General features: G+C 34.0%; 2 protein-coding genes and 1 pseudogene across 3 annotated transcripts; 2 read left to right on the forward strand and 1 right to left on the reverse strand.

Annotated features, from left to right (window-relative positions):
• Nucleotides 1-2,527: 2,527 nt before the first annotated feature.
• On the forward strand, nucleotides 2,528-7,076 carry LOC143602259 (protein DETOXIFICATION 14-like; annotated as a pseudogene). Its single transcript, XR_013147800.1, has 6 exons — nucleotides 2,528-2,728; nucleotides 3,570-3,668; nucleotides 5,342-5,886; nucleotides 6,312-6,398; nucleotides 6,481-6,658; nucleotides 6,733-7,076. The product of XR_013147800.1 is annotated as a protein DETOXIFICATION 14-like (transcript).
• Nucleotides 7,077-11,965: 4,889 nt separating this feature from the next.
• On the forward strand, nucleotides 11,966-17,773 carry LOC143602258 (protein DETOXIFICATION 8-like). Its single transcript, XM_077079435.1, has 7 exons — nucleotides 11,966-12,312; nucleotides 16,030-16,574; nucleotides 16,666-16,752; nucleotides 16,833-16,889; nucleotides 16,965-17,203; nucleotides 17,298-17,503; nucleotides 17,577-17,773. Exons 1-7 carry the CDS (start codon nucleotides 12,079-12,081, stop codon nucleotides 17,628-17,630), a joined length of 1,422 nt encoding a protein of 473 aa, XP_076935550.1. The 5' UTR covers nucleotides 11,966-12,078; the 3' UTR covers nucleotides 17,631-17,773.
• Nucleotides 17,774-17,807: 34 nt separating this feature from the next.
• LOC143602261 (transcription initiation factor TFIID subunit 9-like) lies at nucleotides 17,808-18,623 on the reverse strand. Its single transcript, XM_077079436.1, has 2 exons — nucleotides 18,329-18,623; nucleotides 17,808-18,229 (listed from the first exon to the last, which is right to left on the reverse strand). The coding sequence occupies exons 1-2, from the start codon at nucleotides 18,584-18,586 to the stop codon at nucleotides 17,951-17,953; spliced, it is 537 nt and encodes a 178-aa protein (XP_076935551.1). The 5' UTR covers nucleotides 18,587-18,623; the 3' UTR covers nucleotides 17,808-17,950.
• Nucleotides 18,624-23,821: the final 5,198 nt, after the last annotated feature.

The raw sequence follows: 23,821 nt of genomic DNA on the forward strand, positions 1-23,821 counted from the left end.
CACGCGAACCATTTGGACCAGCAATCTGAAAAGTTAAGTAAGAATTTATCACCTTCCTCCTTGTTTTGAAATTGTATTAGAACGTTAAGCCCCCGTTGTATTTCGCCTGACACTTAACCGAATCGTCCAAATTCATTAAGGACAATACATTAGAGAGAATGTCAACATTCTTTACTTCCGCCACGACACACCGATCTAACCAGGCCGAAGGTTTAGGAGATAATGAATTCGGAATCTAGACGATGGCCATCCTCTCATCTACTCCAGTTGAAACGACTCCGATAACCTCCGTTCGCCCTCCTCTCGCAACATCCGCAAAGGATCTTCCACTAATGGTCCTAGAATTGTGTGGAGTTGAAATCGGCTTCACGCGATCTGAATGAGGGTTGGCATCTGAACTTCTAACCTCCCTGACTTTACTTCTATCAAACATAGAGAGATTTGCCCTCAATCTCAAACTACCAAGCTGAACACGATTGAGCTGCTCTTCAAGTGACAACGGATCCTTGACGTTTAAAAATCTAGCAAAACCAAAGATGCCCCCAAATCTGTTTTTCTTCTTGGCCAGGTAGACATCCGCTAGCCTTCCCAACTCTTGTAAGCTCAACCAAATTCTTTTGGTGCTGTAGCCTTTTGGTATGTTGGTAATGTAGTAATTAGAAGTTAGTCTTCTAATGTTGTCCGCATCACCCCGTCTTCCTTCATTGTTCATCACCATTCTTTTTAGTGGAGGAACTCAGACCAAGAATGTGTAACTTCAGATCTTGCTTTCTTTTATAACATTGAAAACTTGATTTAGGTTGATTGTGTCATTGCTTTCTTTTATAACACTGAAAAGTTGATTTAGCTAGTATGAATTTGTTTATTAAATAGAAAGCAACATTGTAAGAAAAAATTAACAAAAAATTAAAAGGATAATCGGAAGAAAAGTGCACTTGTTTTGTGCTAGTTTTGTGTTAATTTGTTAATTATACAATTTCAAAGGGTAATATGTAAGTTTTTTATGTGTTTTGTTCAAGTGTATGTCAAGTAACACGGGATACGTTTAGTCTGACCATATTTTATAATCATAATCTATTATTTTACACGGCAATTAAAAGACACTAATATTTGTTGAACGGCATTACACTCTCACTAAATTAAAGTTGGAATTATGCATTGGACTTTGGTTTCAGTGTTTGATTTAATTCGTGTATGCTTTCTGTCTAATAATGAGAAGCAAAAGGCGATATGTCATATGCGTGGTGTTCCTTATCACCTTATGGAATCTATATATGGAGGTGTAGAAACGAGCCCAAAATGTATAAATGACATATATCTAATGGCAAATCAAAAATGTATGTTAACTCTTATATCGAGAACTTATGAGCTATGGTATGACGTTTGTCCCATTTATTTATGAGTTCAGATATAAATTGGATGTGGCTCAATGGTGGAGCACTCACTTTACTAGTGAGAGGTAGGGGCTTCAAATCTTACTATCACCAATTTATATGGGAGATATGAGGGATGACCCTGGCTTGCCAGGGTTTGAGTCCTGATCTCACCTGGTTTTACAGGTCCTTCGCTGTCGTGCCTTTGGCGGGAGTGGAGGTCGGGTTTTATCCGGGGAATCCCTCAATAGGTGGACCGCTAGGGGCTTCGTCCGTCCGGATTAGTGGCCAGCTCGGGCTACCTTTAGCCAATGAGGCCGCGTACGAAGTACTCGACGTTACTTAGTTGGTCGTTCCAAATAAAAAAATTATGGGTTCAGATTCTTGTAAATGTATAAATGTGGAATTTTACTGTTAACGATGATTTTGTAAGAGATGGATATGTGAGATGAAAGTTGAAATTCTTTTGAAGAATAAAAAAGTTTAAAAACTATTTACTTATATTAATATGCTTTATTATAAAATTGTTACTAGCATCTTATTTTCTAAAAGTTAGTAGCATCTTATTTATCTCTTATTTTCTAAAAGTAATTAAATCGTTAATAGCATCTTATTGCAATTTGCAATTGCATGCGTAAGACGATTAATATCGATCGTTGGTAGCATCTTAATTTTAAATTAGTTAGTAAAAGTTAGTGGCATCTTATTTTTAAATCGGTCGTAGCATCTTACTTTTTAATCGTTAGTAGCATCTTATTTTTAAAATCGTTCGTAGCATCTTGTAACTGTAAGGTAAATGTGAAAATTTTGTTGTTAATCGTTAGTAGCATCTTATTTTCTAAAAGTTTAATCGTTAGTAACATCTTACTTTTAAAATCCTTAGTAGCATCTTATTTTCTTTAAAGTTGCTTTTTATTTTTACAATAACCTTTGTTTTAATAAATTTATAAAAATATTTATTATAAAAACAAAAGGCATTCTGGTTGTTCCTTTCATATTCATGTAAGTTTTGCCTCATTAAATTGTACACGTGTCATTTTCGTGTAACAGAATTTTGTTAGAAGCTATATTTTTCCATAGTGTAATAATAAGAGCATTGAATATATGCTTTATTACATGGATTAAAAAAGTACAAACATAGAATATATATATATATATCTTATTGTATTCCAAATTTCATTCCCATCTCTTGTCCCATAATTTCATCTAGCAAAAAAACTAAGAGAGAGATCATGGAGGGCAGGGTGTCGTTGGCAGCGGAGAAGCCGCGGAGATGGAAGACAGTACTGGCGAAGGAGGTGAAAAAAACATGTTACATTGCATTGCCAATGGTGATGGTGATGGTGATGGTGATGGTGATGGAGGCAGCATACCTAGTGCGGGTGGCATTAGGCCTGTTCACGAGCCGAGCCGAGCCCGAGCCAAGACAAGCTCAAGCTCGGCTCGATAATCAATCGAGCTGGCTCGGCTCGAGCTCGAGCTCTTAGTCGAGCTAAAAATTTGAGCTCAAGCTCGGCTCGGTTTTAATCGAGCCGAGCCCAAACTCTTAATCGAGCTAAAAATTTGAGCTCAACCTCGGCTCGGTTCGGCTCGAGTTTTCCTGTAATAATAAAAGTTATATGCAACCATCAAGCTAAACTAAATAAATATGGCGTTAAGATCAACACCAACCAAATACAAACTAAAAAAATACATCGAAAACAAAATATGTTCAACAAGTCTAAACCAAACCAAATACAAAATTAAGCAGAGAAGTATTATATATGAGCGACGGCCGATGGCGGAGGTGAATATGAGCGGCTAGAGTTAGGGTGGAAAATGGAACGTATACTGATTATTGAGTGTGTGAATTATGAAGTATCATCTCTCAGTTACTCAGTATATGAAATTATGAATGTGAACTATGGAGTGAGAAATGAAATTGAGCTGGATTAAAGGAAAGCCCATGTGTTAAATTAATTGGGCTCGATAATTATATGCATGTATGTATATGTATATATATATAATAAATTAAAATAAAATAGTTCGAGCCAATCGAGCGAGCTCGAGTCGAGCCGGGGCTAGCTCAGGCTCGGCTCGTTTAGAAATCGAGTCGAGCTAGGCTCGGCTCGTTTACAATCGAGCCGATTTCGAGCGAGCTTTCTCCGAGCTTTTTTCGAACGAGCTTCGAGCCGTGAGCTTTTTGAACAGCCCTAGGTGGCATCCATGTCAATGGTTGGACACCTTGGTGAGCTACACCTCGCTGGAGCCGCCATCGCTCTCTCCTTCACTAATGTCACCGGCTTCAGCCTTCTTGTCATTCTTATTCATCTCATCATCTTTACATATACATATTATTATATTTATTTATGATGATAGAAACTAACTTTTGTTTATTTAGGCATGAATGAGTTATGATCTTTAGCTAACATATAAAAAAAACTAGAAACTATATATTATAAGGCTCCTGTTAACAAATTAAACCAGCACTTTTTTTGAGTTTTGTAATAATATGAACTAGTAATGAAGATATATTTATTTATAATTTATGAACATATATATCATCAATGATATTTTACAAACATTTTAAATGTAATAAGCGATTATTTGCCAATTATATCGGATGAGTCCGAGGACTTGGAACCAGATCAAATATGAATCGGTGATATGAGCTTTTTTGGGTGAATTGCTTTTCTAACTCTACTGTAATTAAGGTGTAATGGGCTGGACATTGATGGTCTAGTGTTTTTATTTTGTCTTTACTTGTATGGTTGTTTTGGGTTTTGGCCCATTCTGGTTATAAAATGCAGCCGTTCAATAATAATAATAATAATAATAATAATAATAACCGCTCTTCAAATTCGGTAGTCTAAATATAAAAAAATTGTCTTTCTAAAAAAATAAATAATAATAATAAAAATAATATCGGGGCTCTCCAAATTTGGAGAGTTCGATAGCCTAAATACAAGAAAGTCGTCATTCTAAATAAATAAATAAATAATAATAATAATAATAATAGAAAACTCATTACACTCATTTTAAAAAAGAGTGTCTTTTCTAATCATTTTGGTTTTCCGTAACACATAAAATAATCCAAACAATTTTTAAAAAATTTTTAAAAAAATTCATAGGTTAATATGTCCTATAATAAAATTGCTATTTAACTTGTTATTGGTGTATTTATTAAAATAGTTTTAACTTAAATAGGTAAATTAACCAATTTACCCTCATGTGCAAGACACATGAGCTGACTTAATGAAAAAACTAACTGGATTAGGATTAAAGGATAATAGGGGTAACATTTAAAAACTTAAAGTACAAATTATGTCAATTTAAAAGATAAATGACAATCGCTAAAATTTAGTACAAACATAAAAGACAATTTCTGTAATATTATATTACCCTTCATAATTTATGAAAGTTGTAGGCCACTTTTATTCATAATCACCAATAATATGAATACTAAGTATTATGTTATTGATGATAATAAATAAAATTAGTTAGTTCATCCAGTGATGACTATATAATTTTTTTTAAATTATTTTTGTAAGGGGCATGATACGATCAAATCACCAACTCAAGGCAATATATCACAACTTTAAAACTTTAAATATGTATTTATGTAAATTAGTATAACAATTTAGGGTAAAGTTATGATTTGCAAGGGAGATGGGTCGAGCATTTCAATTATAATAATTTGGGCAAAATTTTGGACAACAAAACTACTGAAAAACCATTTGTGTAGTTTGAAAACCATTAAATCAAGAGTCAAAAGATAAAATGATAAATAAAATAATACATATCAAAACACACAGTAGACTAAGGAGTTAATACGAAAAAAGGTAAAAATATGGACATAAAGACATATAAACCTGATGCATTAATGAGGTGAACACATAGTCCGTTGAGTTTGGCCTAAGGTTAAGAGTTTAAATATATCTAGGACGTGTCATTTACGGGATTAAGATTAACATTGGATACATGAACAGTTTGGAATGGCGAGCGCATTGGAGACGTTATGTGGGCAAGCTTACGGCTCAGAACAATACCATATGCTCGGAACATATACATACGGTGCCATGATTTCTTTGATTTTAGTCTGTATCCCGGTTTCCATTTTGTGGGTCTACATAGACAAAGTCCTTATGCTTCTTGGCCAAGATCCTTTAGTCTCAGCACAAGCGCGCAAATTTTCGGTCTGGCTCATCCCTACCCTATTCCCCTATGCCATACTACAGCTGATCATGCGCTACCTATTGTCACAAAGTCTTATCTTTCCTATGCTATGGAGCTCAGTTGTGGTTCTTGTTCTTCATGTGCCAATTTGTTGGGCTCTAGTGTTTCGGCTTGGGTTCGGGATAGCTGGAGCAGCATTAGCCATTGGAATCTCCTACACTTTGAATGCTGTAATTCTTGGAGTGTACTTATATCGATCCAAAGCATGTGAAAAAACTCGTGTCACGCATTTTAAAGATGTCTTATCAAGCATCAAAGAGTTCCATCGCTTTGCCATCCCGTCTGCTGTCATGATTTGGTAAAATCTCAAATGATCTTGAAAGTTTGGCATGTTTTTCATGTACAAAGTTATTTATGAAAGATGGTTGGTGGAATCATCATTCATCAAGTACTTTAGACGATTTTTTTACAAAGTTCTTATGCTTTAGGCATTCGCTACCTATGCAAGCGAGCTCATTAAAGTTCTATCCATTTTTTAATTCGTTGATGTATAAGTTCGCTTGGGTGACAAACATACTACATGGTGTTTTAAAACAAACTTAACCTGTCGCTTACAGTTTTTCTCCAAACCCTATGGAGTTCATCTGTCACCTAAGCGAACTTGCCCAGTTTGTTTGTAGGGCTAGAGAACTGCCTAAAATAGTTATAAGCTGAATTCTAAACTACATACTAAAAAAGAATAAAAAACTTTATTCATGGGATGGTTTTTCATTTTTCATGTAGTCTTGAATGGTGGTCATATGAAATTGTTGTTTTGTTATCTGGACTCTTGCCAAATACCCAACTGGAGACTTCAGTGCTCTCGATATGGTAATCTTCTTTCGAATTTAACCAACAAATCGGTGATTATGATTATTATTTTAACTATATGTGGTATCATCTCTTGCAACAGTCTATCAATTGATATCTTTCACTACTACATACCTTAGCAAGCGCCATTCTCTTCTGCTCCCGTTCTGTACTTGGATACGCGTTTAGTGAAGAGAAGAAAGTAGTTAACTATGTCAAAGACATGACTCCTCTTCTATGTTTTACCATATTTGTGGATACAATACAAACGATCCTTTCAGGTTCGATCTTAGTTTAAACTTTAATTAAACATATCCCTAGTTCAACAATGTAACAAGTTTGATTGTGTAAGCAGGAGTTGCAAGAGGGAGTGGGTGGCAAGGTATTGGCGCTTACATTAATCTCGGGTCATATTACCTCGTTGGAATCCCTATGGCTATAGTTTTGGGTTTTGTATGTCATCTAGAGGGGAAAGGGTTGTGGAGTGGATTAACTATCGGAATAGTAATGCAATGCATTCTGCTAACACTTGTTACGTGTTTCACGAATTGGCAGAAACAGGTTCTTGACTTGACTCGCAAATTTGTAGTTTCGAATATAAAGCTTTGTCGTTTATAGTTTTCGATGTTGTTGATGTCATAGGCAAGCAAGGCAACAGAAAGGATGTTTAAGGAAGAGCTTCTTGATGAGGAACGATGAAGAACAAAATTTGCAAGGGATAGTTTTTACTATGGTTTAGTGATGAATAAATGATGTTATATTTTGTATATATAGGGATACTTCATGTATTTGTTAAGTGCTAAGTGAGCACTTACAAATTAAAAATTAAAACAAAATACACGATTATAAGTAGATGCTGTTAAGTTTGGGTGTTAAATATATAGTATTATCAGATTAGTCACAAGCTAATAAAAAAGGTAAATTAAGATTTACAAGTGTACAAGTCACCAAATATTAACAAGTGAGTAGATCAATATAACATGATGAGAATTGAACACGTATAATTAAGACTACAATGATATTGTAGGATTTTGTGATTGTTTAAAACAAACATATGGAACTTACTTACAGTATTATCATATAGAACTTACTTAATTATTTGTTAAGTCCTAAACATCAATGAATAATTAAATATTTTACTTATCCCCAAATAAATATATGAAATGTTATGGCTCGAAGTTTATGAATCGTTACAAACAGGAATTTAATGAAACGATACTCATTTTTGCATGATTCGTGTTTCTAAATATCAAGAGATATTAGTTTGCACCAGTATATGTACTATATTACCCAAGTTTATCCCTACGTGGGGTGACCTAGGCATATCAGTGTGACAACGTGATATAAAATGGCGTGGCACTAACTACGGGTGCTCATTGGGTCGGTTTCGGGTGATTTGAATTTGTAATCTTTTAAATTAAATTCAAATTACATTCTGTTAAACATACTCGACCTTTGAAGAATTAATTCGGTTTGAATTGTGGTTGATTCGAAAATCCAATTCGGCACAATGTTGAACCCATAGTCACCCCTACAAGGTTCCAACATGGGCTTCTGCCATGTATTATGCCAGTGTAGTTTTAAGTTAATTTCGCATTTAGAATCCCAGTATACTTTTATGCTTCGATTTCGCAGAGATTCCGATGAACAATGAGGGAGAAAGGTTTTAATTCTTGAGAATAGTTTTTATTTGGTTACAGTTGACTTATATCTTCACCTCCTAATTAGCTCAAAACACTTCCATAAAACATATAGCATACTCCAAATTAGTTTGAAACACTTCTATAAACAAATAGCAAACTCAATCGTTTATGGGGTAACAAGTTACACCGTGAAACCATCTAGTTAATTATTATTATTGTTGTTGTTGTTGTTGTTGTTGTTATTGTTACAGAAGTTAAGCAGGGTACCCTGCTGAAAAAACAACAATACAATATGTTATGGTCATGAGCACGTGCATGTATGTGCATAAGTAGTATTCACCATTGCTTTGCTATCAAGACGTAGCACATGAGAACGAATGCAATTATTTTTGTAAATTTTTATTTTAGTTATTTGAGTATCGTGATGTTTTCCTTACTTACAGAGTAACGTTTTGGTAATTATTGTATTCACAAATTGAAACTATTAACTTTTGTAAACATGAGTCTTAACATATTTACTGGTTCATATTTTCTTATTACGAGATACATACAAATAGATTGGTATATGGATATATAACCCCGTGTATAAATCGGTATATGAACGTATGGGTCTTAAATACTTCTTAGTATATAGGTGTACCTTTTGTATACGAACATACAAAATATGGCTAAAATAATTAGTGTTTTCTAAGAAGTGTAGAAAGGCCTAAAAATGTAACACGCCGAGACTAAAAATAAAAACATGTAGGAGTTGTAAAAGTATGCGTTTTTTATAATATAAAAAATTTATAATATATGAAAAATGAAAAAGAAGTATATATAGCATTCATCTAAATTATTTTGGCAATAATCCATAGCTCAAGTTTGTAGAGACATCTAAAGACTTCAATGTAAAAAGGGGCAGGTTTCAAGTTCAACTAATCAAGTCCCATCTATGACAAAAATATATGAGGTTTCAAGTTAGGCTAAATGGTTTACTCATATATGGTGAGTTTTCTCCTAAGGATGGTCTCGATACTAGGGAAATGAAGATGATCAGGTGAGTTAGTAGTCCGTCATTGATTTAAATTAGTTGTTTTAAAAAAATAAAAATCTAAAATTTTCTTTGTTAAACGTAGTTAAACATCAAATAATGTTTTTAAGATGTATGCATTTTTTTTTCCATTTATTGATGGCAATAGACAAATATGGTGTTGATGGAGATGTGGAGGTGGAGAATAAACTCATGACCAAATCTGCACCAAGGGGTTTAAATGTACTGCAACACTGTTTGGTTCATTGTCGAGCTGATCGGATCATTCTCGACAGTATACAAACAACAAAATAATATCATATATTTTTATTTATAAATGTTCTTAATGGGTTGGTTCATTTGCTATACAAGCTAATAGAGCCTAAAAGTTCACATGTGAAATTAGAGGTGCACAAATCGGGTTTTTCAAATACTCGGGTTCGGGTATGGAACCAGATTCGGGTATGACCGGATATTGAAAAATCGGGTATTGGTAATGCTCGGGTCGGATTCGGGTCCGGGTATTGTATCTAACAATCATGCCCTGCATCGGGTTCAGGTCGGGTATAGAACCGGGTATCTGAATACCCTATTTTCGGGTATTGAAAAAACCCTATTTTTGGGTTTTTTCAGGCTTTTTTCTGGGTATAGATTGGATTTTTTTAAAAAGTTGCGCTTTTCAGTGGTGTTTTTAAGGTATTTTTCGGGTATACATAGGGTATTTGAAATATCTGGTTCCGGGTATTGGAAAAACACGATTCCATGTATGGAACCGGTTCGGGTTTTCGGGTATTACCGGGTATAAATCGGGTCCGGTTCAGGTTTGGGTTTTACTACCAAAATGCATTACACCCAATCTGTACTCTACAGGTAGGGTCGGGTGCATATTCGGGTATTAAAACCCGGATATTAAAAAAATCGGTTTCGGGTTTTTATTTCGGGTACGGTTCCGGGTTCGGGTTTTTGCGCACCTCTATGTGAAATCATATTAACTAAGAACCTAATCAAGTAGAAATTTTGACCGGTATTTTGTGCAGTGTCACACAATTGGTTGTGCTTGAAATTCATTAAGGTTGTCATTTCTAATAAAAAACTGAAACAACTGATGGTGAAATGTCAAGATTGCAATTGGTGTGATTATATGCACAAAATATTGAAGCGACAAATTCTGGTGGAAAGCTATCGGTAATGGGATCCAAACTGACATATCGCTGAAAAGAATAAACAATAATCTAATTGGAAGACCAATCCCATAGTATCGGCAAATTACGTAGGGAATCATCATCAGTGATTCTCTCCCACCAAAGTGGCGAACTTTAAAAAGCAGGTGTTAAACATATTGATGAAGTGGGAGTGGGATTATGTTAGAAATCCGTTGATCGTAGTGACGAAACGTGACCGTCGACATTAGGCTGTCAACGATACTCATTTGTTAACTAGTTTAAATTACCTTTTTAACACTTCAACTTCATTTGATAATTGATATATTTTGATAGACATGTCAAGTTTAGATTAGTTTTCCAATAAAGGCTCAACCAAATTTCAAATATCCAAGTACAAATTTCGCTAGCAGAAATGAGATCAAACTAAAATGTATGGTAGCACATATTGAAATTTATGATAGCATTTATTATTGACATGTACATGATATGTGACACATTCCCGACAATTAAGTGTTGTAGCCTATGGCTTATGTGTGGTAGGTTCGCCTACGTGTACAAAACAAATTCCTTACAAGGGTGGGTTACATGCATTCATTCTTCCCATCAACTAGATGAAAATGTATTTGATAATTATAATCCATATTTAAAACCAATGTATTTGAATATTTTTTTTTATTCTTTAATGTATTTGCAACTAGGCTAAAAGGTTTATTTACGCACACCAGCTAGCCTGTCCAAGGTGCTTCTCCCTTTGTTTTCATTTTTGCGGTTCTTTATTGTTTTTATTCTTTGATTCTTTCTATATACAAATAATTTGCCACTTATACACAAAAACAAAACCCATGGCCATTTAGCCTTTTACCTATGCACATCACCTAGGTTTAAATCCTAGGTGCTTCCCGGCCTTTGTTTTCTTTTGTTGCAAATGGAAATTTAATTATTTTTTGTTTCCGTTACCCACACATAAGCCTTTTTATAATTATTATATTATTAAAAAAAAATTCTCATATTTTGTTCTTGTTTTAAAATTTTGAAATCTAATATTTTAAATTGAAAATATACTATTCTGTGCGATGTGTTTATTTGTATCTATATTTTAATACAAGTTTTATTCAAAATCAAGCAGGTTAAAATAAAATATATTTTTCCTTTTTTTTATTTTCAAATTTCGAATATATCGTTATAATAAGCTTACTTTATTTATGTTTTAATATAAATTTATTTAAAAATAGATACTTCAGTATAATATATTTTTAGGTTTTTTTAATTAAAGATTTACTTTGTTGTTTCTTAATGCTTATTTTTTATATGTTTGTGCTTGCACAATTTTAAAATTCAATTTAGTTTCCATTACTTTTTTTAATTATTATCATCCAAATTCATTTTCATCCGCAATGACCGGGGAAACACACATGGTAGAATATTAAAGATTGTGGTCGGTAAGAATACCAAATGTGTAATCTGTAAAAAAAACACTAAAATTTAAAGATATAAACCGTGCAATATAGCCACAATAAGTAGGCTATAAATATAACCATAATATAATATTATAGTTATAACTTATAGTCTACTTTATAACACAACTGTTTTTTTTTTCTTTTTTTAATAGTACTTTATAACACAACAATTAAAACACACTAAACAATTCAACTACATTTTAAGCCAGCTTAGATAAGACCATTTAGCATTACGCTCTTACAATTAGAATTCACTTATTTACTGTAATTTCGATAATTAATGCATATTATGCATATTATAATAGAGCAAGGTGCAATAATTTTTTTAAAAGCAACACCCATTGTCCACCAACTCCTATCAAGGTCTCTATAAATGATCCAACTTGCTAGCTACCACAAAAAGGATATGAAAGTTTACATATTGTGATGATGGAGGAAGGCTTGTTGTTGACGGTTGATCAGCAACCAAGACGAGCTACCGTATTGGCAGAGGAGGTGAAGAAAAGTTGTTACATAGCATTGCCCATGGTCGTGGTTATGGTGTCACAAAACCTATTGCGGGTGGCATCAATGTCAATGGTTGGTCACCTTGGTGAACTAGAACTCTCTGGCACCGCGGTTGCAACATCTCTCACCAGTGTCACCGGCTTCAGTGTTCTCGTAATACCTTCTCACTTTTCTTCAAAGTTTTTGGTTTTCCTTGTTAGTTATAGTTGTACCAACATAGGTCAAGTCATGTTAATGGTATTCTAAAAATGAGTCTATGCATCAATAGTTGTCAGCTAACATTCTAGATATAAGATACATAACCGCTAGAAGAAATCTTAAAACAATAATACATTAAATGATTTAACTTTGATTGATTAGATTATTATCTCTAACGCGGCTTCTCTTACCCTATCCATGGTGACATGGAGGCGCATCCCAGGCATGCGGCATTAAGGCATAGTTGTATTTAGAGGTCCATCCCTAGCTACGTGTGATATCCGTATTTTGTCTCACATCTCAAATATTCCGTATTTTGGGGATGGCTCAAGAGAGAAATGAAATTACTGTGAAAAATGAATATAGATCACTAGTTTTATTTTAGGTTTTAAAAAGCTTCAAGATTAATTAAGGTGCTGTTTGTTTTTTCCTCAGAAGCACTTCTCCACCTCTTTTGTCTGCACTGAGAAGAGGGCGCGCAGACGTTGGGCTCTGCAGTTTGTTTGTTTTTTCGAAGGCGTTTCATTAAAAAACGTCTGCGCGCTCTCTTCTCCCAGAAGTGTTGGTATTGATACTTCTCACCTCTTCTAACCCAATTTCTTTCCATCATTCTTCTTATTCCATCAGAACTCCCAAACCCTAATCCCCTCCTCTCTCCACTGCCGCCCAACTCCCCCACCGAACCCCGTCGCTCCACTGCCGCCCTACTCCCCCACCACTGCAACCCCGTCGCTCCACTGCTTCAGCGCCGCCACCCCACCGCTGCAACCCTGCCGCCGCCTTTCTACCTCCTCTGGTGCATTCCGACTGTATTCATACAGTAAGGACCAAATAGAAACATATAATAATAATAATAATAATAATAATAATAATAATAATAATAATTGTTTCTTCCAGTGCTGAATTGAAAGAAGTCAACGTCATCTTCTTCTTCATTGACTTACCGGAACACAGTACCTGATGGAGATTGAATGCTTATTAATTGATTTATATTTATGTATTGATTTGTTATTCTTTTGATTCAGATTGAAGTTGTTTAATAATGTTGTTGATCAATTAATATGTATGTTTCACTCATGCCATTGCTAATTTGCTAACAAAAGAGAAATTATTATTATCAGCTTATTTTAGCAGTCTGCAGATGTTAAAAAACAAACAATCTTCTTGTTACAGACTGCAGAGTTTTGGTCCACCTCTTCTGCTACAGATGTTGGCAGATGTGGTTTCGCAGTCTTCTGACATTTTACCTCTGAAAAACAAACAGCACCTAAGAAACTATAAATGCATCTCTCTCTTCAATTAATATATTTTTTATCCAAATTTTTATCCTACACAAGTACAATTTATTCATACGTTAAAATTTCTTTCTATCCAAATTTCTTCCAACTCAATATATAAATATCCATCAACACATTGTTATAAATAATATAAAAAACTATTTTACATGTGTTAGCATTAAATATCAACAAAAAAAATACAACATACACAAAAAAATATAGTCTACACTTGTTCTGAGAATAAGAAAACATATAACATACACACAAAATTCATCTTCAATAAAATACACACGCACGTACACGAAAACATATAACCTACACATGAAAACTTTATCCTACACAAATACAATTTATTCATATATTAAAAAAATTTCTATTTAAAACCAATTTCTTTCAACTCAAATTATCAATATCCATTAACACGTAGTTACATTGTGATGAATAATACAAAAACTTATCTTACATATGTTTGCATTAAATGTGAAATATACAACCTACACAATAACATATAACCCACACTTGTTCTAAGAATAAGAAAACATAACCTACACATGAAAAACATATAACCTACACATGTGTAGGATATGTGTATATTTGTGTAGTTTATATAATTGTTGATGTCGAATTTAATATGTAAGTTGTATGTTTTTTTTGTATATTGTACGTTTTTTATTGCTCAAAACAAGTATATGTTATATAATTTTGTGTAGGTTGTATTTTTATTGTTTATATTTAATGGACACATTTGTATGACATTTTTTATTATTTATGAAAACTAAATTATTGTTTTTATCTTTTTAATTATTTTAGTTAAATTATGTAGATATATTAATTAGAGAGATATTTATTATGGTTATATTAGTTGTATTAATTGGAGAGAGAGTGTGCATTTATTGTTGCATTTATACCTTTTTCATTTAGACTATCTCCAATGCTAACAAAGCCCTTAGGTGCCCTTAGTGTCTAGTCAACTGCCACATCACATACTTACAAATCCTTAAAAAACCTAAAATTATCTTCAATGCTAAAATAGCCCTTAGGAGCCCATACATGCCTAGTCAGCTTCCATGTCATATCCTTCAAAATTCTTACAAACCCTCAATTTTATTTCCAACCTATTTGTACATTGTTAACGTCATCACCCATTTTTTATTTAATTTAGTTACGTAATATTATTATAAAATGTATTTAGATGATTAAATAATTAATATCATTAAATAAATAATATCTAAAATAAAAATACACTAAATTTATAAAATATAAAAATCCCGATTTGCATAACATCTACAATCTACAAGGGAGTTTCTTTTTAAATTAAAATCATTATATTGGTTTTTCTTATTGGACCTTTTAAAAATGATATTTTTTTATAATAGGATATCTTAAAACTTAAATCAAACCTAAAGGGTTAGCATGTAACTTACTATAAAACTAAAGGGTGAATATAAAACTTCAAATAATAAAACAAAAACCTTCATCTTCATCTTCATCTTCATCTTCATCTTCTCCACACCAATATCTCCATTACAGCTGATTTCCAAGCAACCCAACCCAAGCCATTTTGATAAAAAAAAATCAAAAGTAAAAGAAAAAGACTCAAAGGCTTAATATTGACGCCCTTGCAGACGGATCTTTCTTTTGGATCTCTTTCTTTCAGATGGGTTTCAACGGGCCTGAAAATGTGGATATATTCCACGTCATCTCGGGCGGTCAGAAGACGGGCGCATTAAAGATAGTCTGAAAATAGTGGCTCATATAGTCATATTCATTTCTCGCAGTTTCTTGAACTTAAACCTTGGTCTCACATCACAAAATATTTAAATATTAAAAAGTGAGAATGATGAGTATGGCCGTGTTTGGGGTAAAACAAGTTTGTGAGAGGATAAGTAAAATGCTAATATGACATGATTATTAAGCTTATACGTGAGAATAAGGCGGAAAGTTTTAGCCATTAATTATAACTTGGACGTAGTTTCAAGCAAAACCATGATTAGATCTAATAAAGATGAAACGACATAACAAAATATTAAACTAATTAATTAAAAGGGACGAATATAGTGTTTGGTGTCAAAAAAGCACCACGACATACCGTCGTTAATATCCTGTTCAAGATGCTTGGAGAATCATTTAAATGACTTCTTTTTTGATTAAGTTATGTTGTGAATGTGATTTACTTTTCGTTTTTGAGGTTAAGGAAAATAAAATACAATAAAAATATTAGTAACCATTGCTATAATTAAACTAATATTCATGGTCTGGCTTTACAAAATTTGATCATCTGAAGAAAATTTCTGAGTAACTGTTAACTATGATTTCAGAAAACGATAATATAAACCAGCCGGCATGCTTTAGTCGATTTCTAACATTTTAAAAAATTTGAAAACCAAACAAACAGTTTGGAATGGCAAGTGCATTGGAGACGTTATGCGGGCAAGCTTACGGGGCACGACAATACCACAGGGTCGGTGCATATACATATGGCGCTATGATTTCTCTCCTTTTGGTCTGTTTCCCTATTTCCATTTTGTGGGTCTACATAGACAAACTCCTTATCTTTCTCGGCCAAGACCCTTTAATCTCAGCCGAAGCATGTAAATACTCAGTATGGCTCATTCCTACCCTATTCCCCTACTCAATACTCCAACTACTCATTCGATACTTACTGTCTCAAAGTCTCATTTTTCCAATGCTATGGAGCTCGGTCGCGGTTCTTGTTATCCACATACCCATTTGTTGGGCTCTAGTGTTCCGGTTAGGGTTCGGGACAGCTGGAGCTGCATTAGCCATTGGAATCTCCTACACTCTCAACGTCATCCTTCTTGGTTTTTACATACACTACTCTGAAGCGTGTGAAAAGACTCGTGTCACGTTTTCAGTAGACGGTTTTAAAACCATCAAGGAGTTCATTCGTCTCGCCATCCCATCAGCAGTCATGTTATGGTAAACAATAAACTCTCAATGGTTTTCAAAACTAGATAAAAGTTTCATATTCAGCAGCTTATTTACGTGAAATTTCCGTTCTCTTGTGTAGTCTTGAATGGTGGTCGTATGAGATGGTTGTTTTGCTATCGGGCCTCTTGCCCAATCCTCAGTTAGAGACATCAGTCCTCTCAATATGGTAAACTTAAACCCATAAAATAGTCATCTATGAATGTGTTAGACAAACCTTAACATACACGGTGTCCTCTATTGCAACAGTCTAACAGTAAGCACCTTACACTACTACATACCTTACTCGTTCGGGGCGGCTGCAAGGTATGCACTTAACCTGTTTAATATTTCGTCTAAATGATAACAAGTCTCCCAAACTAAAGACATGCTCTTCTGCAGCACACGGGTATCTAACGAACTAGGGGCTGGGAACCCACAGGCTGCAAAAACAGCTCTCTTGGCTGCAAGTGGTCTTGGAGCAGTGGAAGTGATCATAGCCATCACCACCCTTTTCTGCTCGCGTTCTATTCTGGGATACGCATTCGGAAACGAGCAGGAATTAGTCGACTATGTCAAAGACATTACCGTCTTCCTTTGTTTCACTCTATTTTCAGATACAATACAAACAATTCTTTCAGGTTTGCAGTCAGTTCCGTGATAATACATCAAGAATCCAAAACCGTAACAAGGTATTGAGTTCTGATTGCTGTTTATTGTTTCGTTTCTATACAGGAGTTGCTAGAGGGAGCGGGTGGCAACATATTGGAGCTTACATTAACCTCGGGTCATATTATCTCGTTGGAATTCCCATGGCGTTGGTTTTAGGTTTTGTGGTTCATCTAAAAGGAAAAGGCTTATGGAGTGGACTAATCATCGGATCAATCGTGCAATGCACTCTCCTTATTCTAATAACATGCTCCACTAACTGGGAAAAACAGGTTCTTGATTAGGCCCAAAGATTTGTTTTTATCTTAACTTTATTAGTCCATTAACTGATAATGACTATATCAGGCATCCATGGCAAGAGAACGGATATTTATGCAGGCGATTATTGATAAGGAATGACTCTTCAACTAGCAAAACCGGGCAATAACATCCAGGAGTTATTTGGAAAAGACACAGGTTGCAAATGTTCTTAGAAGTCGGTTTAAGATTGCTCAATGCTTCAATGATGTTATTTTGAGAAAAATTACTGTGCATTGATTAACAAAAATAACTAAATGAGGTTTTGTAGGCTGTAGCCTTGATGTTGTGTCTCCATAAATGTTTTCATGCATACTAAACACAATAACAAAATAATCCACCTTACGTCTTCACTTGAAACAAACATGAGTAACTAACAACATTCACTGTAAATAACACGATTTCGTTTATTAAAACATGGTTTACCTTCGTCGCTGTGGGCCAATTGGAAAGGAAACTCGCTGAGGGGTATTTTGATGCAAATCAGTCCTCGGTTCTTGAGACGGGTTTGGCTTGGAATCACTACCACCTTCATCTTCCTCTGTTTCTTCAACAGCTTCATTAGTCCGTTTCCTTGAAATCGCAAGCTGGTAATTTGGATTGATTAAAGTGTCCCCCTCCGGCGGCAAAGCCATACCGGGCCCACTTAGTGACTTCGGCAATGGAATTTTGTTCTTCTCTCTTGCCAATTCAAGAAGGACCTAATAAACCATTCATGTCACAACTCAATCATATCAATTCATTTAACAGAATATACAAATGAATAAATAAATAAATCTCAAATTAGAAACAAAGGGTACCTCTCGTGGAGGGGGTTGAGAGAAGCTAAAGTTGACCTTTGACTGAATAGCGAGTTTGACATCATCAGAATCAATGATGGATTTGCCAGCGTGCTCTGAGTACACCTGTGCATCCGTTATCACATCCACCGCATAATGGTACCAAAGTTCTAGAAACTGGTGCACGACACGAGGTTCATAGTTTTCAACGCCCATCGATTTCAGCAATGTTTTGACGCTCTTGACATCCCTTGGCAAATCCTCTTCTCCATCAGCCATTCCTCAATTCGCAATCTGCAATTAAAGAATGTTAATTAGAAAGGAGAAATTTGTACATATACCTACAAACTACTTAAACATCATATATATCCAAACTAAAATCGAGATATCATATATGTCCTTTAATAACTTTTTTAGTTTATGACAATTTTACCCTTCTTAACCCTTTTCAATGCCATTTTAATATTAAATGATATCAACGTTTAAGCAGGTTTTGGCTCACGCAATTTAACACCAAAAATTCTCGTATGCTATCTTTAAAACAAAACCTTTGTCAATTTTGTACGCCATCATTGTTTTTGCTGAACGCTGAATGAATTGAAATTAATTATATCATATATTTTCATAACAAATTTGGTTTCTAAGAACATAACAAATATAATGATAGCCCACTCATTTAACAAGTTTTTGTGTCAAAACTACAAATAAAATATCATTTTTTTTTCAAATTGATCGGCTTTCACAGTTTCACGCATACGCGTACAGTAGATTTCTTACCAAAATTTGTATTGAATTAAATAGTAAAAAAATAAGTTGAATAGATTAACATGCTAGAATTATAAAATTAATGTCTTCTTGACAATTAACCATGGAAGATCAGAATAAAAAATAATAACTTCTGCTGCTAACTGCAGACTGATTCATAGCTATAGAACTCGTCCCAAATTATTAATATGAGTTCGTCCCATTGTTTAACGGAAAATTCTCCCAATTTATTAAATAAATTTTTGAAAGTTATAAAAAAGCAAGATGTTAAAGATGACCATAAATGTCATCATTGAAAGAAATATTGTTGAATTAATATCAAATGTTAAGGTTAAAGATTGTAAATCAGAATTAGTTCCACCATCATTCACCCCATGTTATATACCCATCATTCACCTTTTTTCAATTCAAAAACATTAATAATAAATAAAAATTACACGATACCTAATATTAAAAGCCATTAGCATTATAATAAAAAAACCGTTATTGGGTAAACCTCATATAGTGTCTTACAACATCCGAAGCCACCATGTAGGACAATGATTGGAAATTATTTTCCAAATACTATTGATCATTTACTGTGTTCAAAAGATCGACTTCGTTCGTATCACTGATCATTCATTAGTCGATCTTTTGACTTCAGCTAATGATCAAGCCTATTTGGAAAGTAATGATTAATAGCCGGTCATTTCTCATATTGATGGCTTTGGTTACGGAAGGCATTACCGACGTTTACCCAATCACGTTCTTTCTATTTATTATGTATTTTTTTATTATTATAATATAAATTGTGATGTGGCACGCACATAATGTGTTCATTTTCATAGTCTTAATTTAACCGGACCGGAGTGTTTTAGGATGAGTGTATGTGTATCACAAAAATGTAGACACTCAAATCAGCACATTAAGTGGATTAAAAAAATCAGGTTTTGGAGCACTAATTCAATCAAGTGTGGATGAAAATTGGTATCAATAAACATTGATTATGATGTTAATCTGAACCGAGATTAGATTCCACCTGAAACTGAGATCTTGTAATATAATTAGGCATAAACACAAAGAAATTAGCAAGTTGAATTGAAGATACAGAGTGTTAATTAAATGGAGTAATTAGAGTTATAACGAAACCCTTGCAATCAAAGCCTAAAAACGAAACCCTAAATCAATCAATCGGAGTGAAAGAAAGAAAAAGGCTTACTTGTTTAAAGCGATGCAGCAGCAGCTGCTACAGAGAGAAGACGAAAGTGAATGTGGACAACGAAAGGGGGTAGATTAATATTTATTGTAGGGATGTTCAAAGAGCTCGAGGGCTCGAAGCTCGGGCTCGTGGCTCGCTCGATAAAAGAACGAAAACGATTAGCTAAAAAAACTTGATTTGAAACGTTCTGAGTTGAGTTGGCTCATTTTTGTAACCAAGCTCGGCTCGACCTAGGCTCGGCTTGATCATGGCTCGGCTCGTTGGCTCGATTTAAATCTCGTTTAGCTTCAAAATCAAGCTAGAGTCTTAGCTGAGATGCTTCGTTTAATTTCAAGCCCAAGCTCGAACCACCCTGGCTCGACTCGTGAACAGCCATTTTATTGTACTTGTAAGATTTTGATCAAACTCGTGTTTCTTTTTCTTTTTTTTTTAATGTCAAAAATCATATAATATATATATATATTATGGTTTTGTGAGAATTAAGAACCTGAACAGACTAGTTCTAAGCAGGGATTACTGTGATAGTTTTGTAATGGAGTGGAGCAAATGATTGTCAATAAAGTGCCAAATTAATGTTTAAAGGGCAGAGATGGATAATATTCCTACCAAAAGGCGTTACGAAGAAGAAATGTTCAAGTTCCTTTTCGGTTATGTGGCATTTGTGACTCGGAGATTGAAACGGCGGATCACATTTTCATTGCTTGTGAGGTGGCTTTAACGGTTTTGAGGTTCGTGAGTTCGTGGTGTAAAACTCCTCCGGTGTTTGCCTTCTCGATTAAAGATTTGTTATAGTCACACCATAACTCGGGTTTGGGGGTTTGGAAAAGAATGTTTTATACGGTATTGTGATCATCACCTGTTGGAGTTATTGAAAAGCTAGGAACGAGAGGTTGTTTGAAGGCAAATGTATAAAAGTTGAAGACATAATTGGAGAAATTAAGTCTCTAGGCATTAGATGGTTTAAACTTTAAACATAGATCTAATTGTAAATCGATAAATTGGTCTAAGTGGTCTTCTCTCAAGTTTAAGTAGTTGTTGGTTTGTTGGGGCTCCTCTCCGACTTGTGGAGAGGGGTGTGCTTGTTTTTGTTGGGTTGTTTATAAAAGTTTACAGTTCGGAAAAAAACCTGAACCAAATCTTTAACGTCCTAAGAAAATTTGAGATCGAGGACCGGACCGCCTTTGTCTCTTACGGTTTTGGTTTGGTTCTGGTTTCAACCAGTTAGGTTTCATATAGAGCAAGGAGCCTTGTAGAATGTTGCAAACAACGCCGTTTATATTATAAGGGAAGTTTTGTGCAAAACAATAAACATGAACAATATTCATAACTAAGTGAGCAGACAATAGATCGAATTCTTGTTCATATTCGAGATAACAGAATACTTTCATGTATGGTATGCGTTTGAGATAAAACTCATAATTCCGGTTCATATTTGAGATAACGATAGATGAGGAAATTATACCTGGAATTTGTGCCAGTTAAATGGCACAACAATGCCTAGTGCAAAAAACTTGGGTTGTCTTGAATTCTAATAACGACATGCTAAGAGTGACACTTAAAGAAACACATTGGTGTACGTGTTCTTGATGTATACACAAAGGAAGTGATGGAGGAAAGCCAAAAATAAGAACTTAAGAAATCAAACTAAGAGAAATAAACTATTATTATTACAACAAAACTACATATCAATAAATTATTAAAATAGAAGTTTCTTTGCTTTATTGTTAACATGGAACACGAAAGCAATTTATAATTTTGTTGATACCCAATATAATCTCAAGATAGTCTCTAACCCGAAAGTCGGAAGACATAATTATATTTCTTATTAGAGCATACGCTATGGATAATAAGATCACAATATTATTAAAGGCTTCGGAGGTCACCAAGCCATCGGGTACAATTGCAAGTAGAGTTGTTGCCAAGGTATTTTGTAGGTGTGCCCTAGGTCTTCTCTTAGGGATGCTTTACAATGTCATTCGACTACAACTAATTACCCTGAATGTCATCTTATCTTGTCTTCTAAAAAGCGAGATGAACCTATAACGTTATTTGAGTTTTAGATTATTACAATTCAAATTCTCAATTTGAGATTATCTTTCAACCATAGCTTTCTTTTGCACTTCCTATAGTCTTAGTATGGCCGGTTTCCCTTGTGAGTTGTGATGGCACTATCAAGATATTCATTTTGTGATTCATATGGCTTTGTTGAGATCGGTTTACTAGTTTTGTGATTAGATTTTTATTGCATCATTGAGCATTCTTTGAAACGAAAGTAAAGATTCCAAAAAAGCTAAAGATTCGAATAAGATAGATATAGTATACACTTGATGACATCTTAAATGTTCACCACATGTGACTAGATGATGTGGAGCATATCCAAAAGCCATACAAGGGAAATATGCTCAAAAGAACAACTTTGAAAGAAGATAATTTCTAAACTGCAAGAATTTGTGAGGCCCATGATATATACACGAAGAAGAATCTGCGTGTCAGACATCGCGATGTACACCCAAGGCAGTCTGCATGATTCTTAGCTCTAAATTCGCTTAAGACTTCGATTTAAAATTGTCCCAATTGTAAATTTTTTCACATTCCTTTTACTTCGACTTCTATTGTAAAATAACTGATTTCTAGTGTTTTCCTAAATTGCGATATTACTTGGGTTTCCCATATGGACGAGTCTATCAGTTATGAATTCAAGATTAATGATATGCCTATCAATGTTAGAATCATCATTTTAAAATAGACATGATTGTAAGTTTCAAAGATTCATTAGCATCACAATTTTCTCTTAGAATGTTGTTTAATGCATATACACTTAATGTTTTTACTATGAGCCACAAGGGTCGACTGTTGTGATACTATGAGTTTGATTGCCTAGCTAACCAATAACCGTGGAAACATCAAAGGGTCTAAATGGTAAGCTGGTTAACAATTTTACAAAACTCGAAGCCTTTTATAGAAAATTTTAATAACACAATGACATGTATACCCCGGTTAAATTTGTAACTTTTATAATAGATACATCAATCTTGATACTTAATTATCTAAAACTGAAAAGCTAAAATTACACATTTGTGACTAATGTATGCACCTACCTAATACATCACATGTAATCATAAAAGAAAAATAAAACTTGAAGATATAATGCTTGACATGATCAACAAAACTATCACTCCCCTCTCTTGTTTTAGTACTCAACTTTCCATCAATTCTTCGACACATCGCTATGAATAATCTGAAACACACAAGCTTTTGATATTTGTGTTAATTTGTGGTTGGCACAATCATGACAAACAAAACAAAGCTTCTTCCTCGAGGTTCCTTGAAGCACATTAAGATTAATACAAAAAAATACTACTCAACTACATTTATTTTATAAAAAAACATGTTTTTTCACTGCAAACCGAACTTTCCGTAAAACAAATTAATTGAATTAGTTACAAATACTGAAGCTATTTTTGGCCTTTTCTTTGAATAAATTTTAATCACTTGATATAGAAGGTAATTTTAATCTTGTGTTTTAATAGTTCATATCAATAATTGATTTT

The sequence above is a fragment of the Bidens hawaiensis genome, unplaced genomic scaffold (assembly GCF_021521415.1).
Source record: "Bidens hawaiensis isolate Kalapana, Puna unplaced genomic scaffold, B.hawaiensis_p1.1 tig00058230_1, whole genome shotgun sequence".
Classification (NCBI taxonomy): domain Eukaryota; kingdom Viridiplantae; phylum Streptophyta; class Magnoliopsida; order Asterales; family Asteraceae; genus Bidens; species Bidens hawaiensis.